Raw genomic sequence first — 5,458 nt, 5'->3', positions numbered from 1 at the left:
CTTGGGGATAAAGCTGGGGATGTGGTGAGGGTATTGGAAGGGAAACTTGGAGACTGAATGAAATGGAAAGAAGAGGAAGAAAAGAGGGAAGGAAAAAAGCATGAAGGGGAAAAGAAAGTTGAAAATCTAGGCAAGGCGTGAATGCATGCCAAATATGAATCAATCTTCAACAAGAAGTACTTCCAGACCTAGAGGAAAGTGCTAGGAGGGGCATCTTCTGTAGTTTCTCTGTAGTTTCATCAGGGGTGACAGGAAAGGAATAACAGCCCATCCAAGGGACTATAATGTTTCTCTCTGATCACAAACATTTCTTCCACCACCAATACCCCTGGCTCACCACAGAAACCTCAATATTTCCCCCAACACATATAACTGAAAGCTGGGATCAGGAAATTAGAGATTGAAAAAAGGAGCAAAAATTATTTTGTTGGGGGGCGGCAGGAGAAAGAGGCATCACTGCAAAGATTTAGAAAACAGAGATGGAAATCTCAGGAACAAAGAATGAAACCCCAGCTTTCAAAGTCCTGCCAGAGGGATCCTCATTCCAGCCATCTAGTTAAAGATACTGACCAAGGAGCAGCCAGGAGGGGAGGAAGTGGAGAGGTAGAATGGGGGCTGTTGCTGATTCCTGAGCAGGGATCACTGCTTCAAAGCCAAAATAAAACCCTGAATGGCTTCACTTTCGAAAACAGCCACCCACCAAATTCTAACTGTAAAGGAGCTTGGTTGAGGATTATAAACACTATGTTTGATGTTCACATCTACAGAAATAATTCCTTCGCCAGAAATGATAGCTCATACAGGATTATTTCAAACGGGTATCCTGGACCACTGTTTTAAAACATTGGCTCAACTGTATAAGACCACAGTACATAGTTTGGAGGTTTCTAAAAATAAAAGCCTTGCTTTGAAAACAAGTCCTATGGCTTCCTTTTCTTCTTCTCTTCTTCTCCCTCTAGGGTAGAAGTTGTGTAGCTTTCTGTCCTCTATTACTGAGTAGCAGGGCTGCCCAAGATTTGATTCCACTCAATTGCAAGGTAGAACACAATTCCCTCTTCCTGCGGGACAGGAACTCTGGGCCTGGCCTCATTATCTAGTTCAGAATCCTTAGAGCTCAAATCCAAACAATTCAGATCCCATCAGGCCAAAGATGAGCCCCCACTGCCACCAACACTAAAAAAGCTATTTAAAGTCAAATCAAAACCAAACAAGAAGAAAGTTTTTAATCAGAAAAAGAACCTTTTTAATTTGTATAATTTATTAGAAGCTTCTTAGGAACTATATTTAAGCCAAATATCTACATAAGTTACAACAGAAAAAGACTGACGCTGCAAATACCAAACTGCCAAATAATATACACAGATTTGTCAATGCCCTTAAAAAAATGAGGGACTGGGGATGGGGAGTGGGTTTCTTTTTACAACAAAATGTACAGATTACTAAAAACTATGAATTTGTCCAACTTTTGACAGCATTTTACAGCTACAAGTTCACATCAAACATAAAACAATTTTCCAGAGGGACGGTCTGGGGCTGAACCTATAGGGCCAGAGGGCGTCTGGGAGGAGGCACTTCCTTTGTGTCAGTGACAAGTGGGTTATGTCCAAGAATCTTTCCTCTCCCCAGCACCCGTCCTCCCTTCTTAAAAAAAAAAAAAAAGAAAGAAAGAAAGAAAAGAAAAAGAAAAGAAAAAGAAAAAAAATCTGGTATTTACAAGAGAGCCCACTTTGCTGTCAGAGTGTACCCACAGTGAAGTTTGAGATCTTTATAGAGTCCAGAGCCATACCAGTGTACAGCCCTCTCCAAACTGTGCCCCGCCCCAGCGTGGGAAATCAATTTGAATCGCGGAAAAAACACCCCAGAGCTGTTCTTTCTATGTCCTTCTACGTTTAAAGACTTCGTAAAGAATTGAATTTGCTTGGTTGATTTTTATTTTCTTTTTCTTTTTTAAAAAAATCCACAAATTTAGAAAGAAAGGAAGAGGGGGGAAAAGACGTCCAGCAGTTTGGCCTTTGTGTATTTTTCCTCGGTCTAAACGCGGACAGGTTCTTAAGAAAAGTAGAAGCGCGTGGAGCAGCGGGTGTATGGTGGTCTGTGTGGCGGGCAGAGGGGAAGCGGTGAGGCAGCGCGCCAGGCTAAGGCGGGCGGAGCGTCCTCTCACCAGGTCCGACCGTATAGCAAGGTGGAGCAGGACATGGTGCCGTAGTCCGAGCCTGAGGAGTTCAGGTGGGACAGGCTGGAGACCTGGCCCTGCAGCGCTGCGGGACTGGCTGCGTGGTGCGCCAGGTCCGGAGACTGGCCTGCGCTGCCAGGCTGGTGGCCCGGGTGTGCCCCCAGGCCCGCGCCACCGCTGCCGACCGAGATAGCCGCTGCTGCCGCCTGGGCGGCCTGAGCCTGCTGCTGCGCCTGCTGTTGTGCGTGGCCTTGTAGACTGGCGGCGCCCGGCGCCTGGGCGCCAGCCTGGCAGGGTTTGCCGTCTTTCACCAGGACCGGCACTGCCACACGGCGCGGCGACTGCTGCTGAGCCTGCTGCTGTTGTGGGCAACCGGCGCCCCCGCCGCCGCCCCCGCCGCCGCCGCCGCCGCTGTCCTGCTGCAATTGCTGTTGTGCTGCTTTGTCCTTGGCTTGGCGCTTCATTTTGTAGCGGTGATTCTGGAACCAGATCTTGACCTGCGTGGGTGTCAGGTGGATCATGCTGGCCAGGTGCTCGCGCTCCGGCGCCGACAGGTATTTCTGTTGTTTGAAGCGTCGCTCCAGCTCGTACACCTGAGCCTGGGAGAAGAGCACCCGGCGCTTCCGCCGCGGCGCGCTGGGCAGCGGGGCCATATTCTTGCTCACGTCCCCCAGCGAGCCCAGGCCGCCCATGCCGCTCATGTTCATGCCGCTCGCCGGGCCCATGAAGCGAGAGACTGTAAGCGACAAACGCACAGCGTCGGCTGGGACCGGGCGGGTTCAGGCCAACCCTACCTTCAGCGCCCTTGGCCCACCCGGTCCAACCCCGACGGCGCCCTCCTCACCCAGGCCTACTGCTCGGCTCCAGAGGTCTAGCCGCGCCGTCGAAGGAGCTCGCGGCTTCAACCCTGGCTACCCCCCCCCCTCGGAACTCTTTTTTGACTCAAAAAGCGTAGTGGGGGAAAGGCCGCTCCTGCTCCTTTTGTGCCCAAGCCCGGTGTGAAGCACAGTGTTAGCCCGCCACAGGCAGAGGACAGAGCTCAGAGCCGGAGTTGGGGTCCAACAGTAGACCCCAACTTTGGGAAGTAACAAGAGCAGAGTGTTCACTTCAGAAACTCAAGCCCCCAGACGTTTTGCCTCTGCTGTCGGTCCCAGTGAAGGCACCAGCTCAGCCCATTTAGAGCCCCCTGCGGAACCGCGCGCCCTCTTCCCTGCCCAGACTCTGCTAGAAAGCGGGCCAGGCCGGGCGCCTAAATGCGTCCCAGCAGGGCGGCCTAGCTCCTGGCCAGGCCTTGCCTCTCCATGCTCTGCTCACCCTTGCTCCCTCAACTCGGGGGTGGCTTTGATCGGTTCTCAGAGGTCTTAGGCGCGCAGCAGAGCTGCCAGTTAGCCGCGCCTGGAGATGCTTAGTAGAAGCACCTGTTCACAGGACCAGCGCTACCAAGTGTCTCTTCTTGGATCCCCAGCCCAGCAGAAGGAAGAATCCCCAACTCCTGCACCCATCTCCCTGGCGCCGCTGCCAGGCTGCCCACCCTGATGCCTAGCTCTCAGCCGGACCCCTCCACGCCTCCTGTGCTCAGCCCGCGGCCCCGCAGTGGGGCGGCCTCACTTACTGGCGGGGAAGCGCGGGTCTGGGTTGGCGCCGTACCATCCGGGGCCGGAAGCGCTGTTTCGCATGGTGTCCTGGTAGGGCGGCAGCTCGCTCATGTTGCCCAGGTTGCCGTTGCAGTAGCCCCCCACAGCGGAGTGCGAGAGCTGGGGCACCCCCGCCGCCGTCATGTGGTAGGCGGCGGTGACGGCGCCGTGGTGCCCCACGGCGTGCTGCTGCATAGCCGCGGCCGGCGGTGCCGCCTGGCCCTGCCTGTACGCCGCTAGCGGAGCCCCGAGGCCGCCGCCCTCCATGCCCACTTTCTTGTAGCTTTCCTCCAGGGGACTCAAGATGTCAGACACTGAGAACGGAGTCGTGTGCTTTGGACTCATCGACATGATTCGGCGGCGGCTGGAGGAGGAAGGAAGAGGAGGAAAAAAAAGGGAGAGGGGGAAGGCGAAGCTTCGCTACTTTTTTTTTTTCTCCCTTTGCCAAATATTCTGGTGTTACCTTAACGCCGATCTTGTTGGATGTACACGTAACGGAGTGGACCGAGTCCGCCTTAATTGGCTTGAGTGGAGGCTCGGGGGCTGCCTCGCGTTTGTTTTAGCCCGGCGCCAGGTTTTAGGCAGCCACCAGAGGCGGGGCATAAGCGCTAAAGCAACAAGACAATAGAAGCCTACATCTTGCCCGAGATAATTAGCTTACATGCTGATGACAAGGTAAACACCTTTAAGTTTCACTTGTCAGGATTTTTAGGTCTCAAAGAGGGAGGGAGGGACAGAGAGAGAGAGAGAGAGAGAGAGAGAGAGAGAGAGAGAGAGAGAGAGAGAGAGAGACCCAAAGCATTTCTTTCCCTCTCCCCTAGACACCCCCATCCCCATTTTTTTGTGGGGTGCCGGCAGCGCACGGGGAGGAGGCGGGGGAGGGGAAGGAGGAGGGGACCAAGAGCTGGGAAGGCAGGAGGTGGGGTGGAGAGTAGCCGAGGAGGAGGGATGGGGAGGAAGGAAGGTGAATACTGCTTTGCAACCAACTTGAGGAGTTACAAAGTGGAACCACTTTCCAATTCGGTCGGGGTTCCCCAGGAAGGGACAGGTCTTTAGGAGGAGGGGGCCGAGGGACGGGGTGGGGGTTTCACCTGAGCCTGCTGGGGCTGCTCCTCCCTCCCGCCGCGGCCTCCCAGCCCCGCGCCTTCCCACTGCCTCCGGACCACATCGGGCTTCGCTGCGCAGAGCCCCAGTCGCCACCAAATGAGCGAGCGAGTCTGGGGACGAACCCTGGGGCCGCACTGTTGGTCTACGTGTCTGTCAGTCTGTCTGCCTCTTCTGCCGCCGTCAGAGGGACACCTCTGCTCCCCGCCCCCTTTCCCCTTACCGGAGAGAATCCTAGCGGGCGGAGGGGGAGCTGAGTAAGGGAACGACTGCCGCCGGGAGGCTGTCGCGGATCCCCGCGCCTCCCCCCACCCCCATCTCAGGGCTTCTTAGCGGTCCACCCCCCATCACACCCCCACACCCGCACGCTGTCTCCCCACCTCCACCCCCGGTTGAGGCAAGCACACCAGTAGCCTCCTGAACTAGGAAGATGGGGAACGACTAACATGACAGTCCGTCACTGAAGTTGTCCCTGGTTGACAAACCTGGTGTCTCTGACCCTGGCCCATTGTCTGGACACTCAGGATTCTGGGGCTGGAACCGACTT

The 5,458-nt window shown here is 55.1% G+C and overlaps 1 protein-coding gene across 2 annotated transcripts; it reads right to left on the bottom strand.

The window, feature by feature from the left end:
- Positions 1 to 2,060: 2,060 nt before the first annotated feature.
- Nkx2-1 (NK2 homeobox 1) lies at positions 2,061 to 5,211 on the bottom strand. Of its 2 annotated transcripts, none has more exons than XM_005322696.3 (3): positions 4,899 to 5,211; positions 3,786 to 4,171; positions 2,061 to 2,909 (listed from the first exon to the last, which is right to left on the bottom strand). In XM_005322696.3, exons 1-3 carry the CDS (start codon positions 4,973 to 4,975, stop codon positions 2,158 to 2,160), a joined length of 1,215 nt encoding a protein of 404 aa, XP_005322753.2. In that variant the 5' UTR covers positions 4,976 to 5,211; the 3' UTR covers positions 2,061 to 2,157. The 2 variants fall into 2 exon arrangements, with proteins under 2 accessions (XP_005322753.2, XP_040129951.2); XM_040274017.2 differs by lacking the exon at positions 4,899 to 5,211 and adding an exon at positions 4,271 to 4,886.
- Positions 5,212 to 5,458: the final 247 nt, after the last annotated feature.

The sequence above is a fragment of the Ictidomys tridecemlineatus genome, chromosome 5 (genome assembly GCF_052094955.1).
Source record: "Ictidomys tridecemlineatus isolate mIctTri1 chromosome 5, mIctTri1.hap1, whole genome shotgun sequence".
Lineage (NCBI taxonomy): Eukaryota > Metazoa > Chordata > Mammalia > Rodentia > Sciuridae > Ictidomys > Ictidomys tridecemlineatus.
The sequence above is the reverse complement of the archived record's forward strand: the minus strand, read 5'-3'. Positions and strand labels throughout refer to the sequence as shown.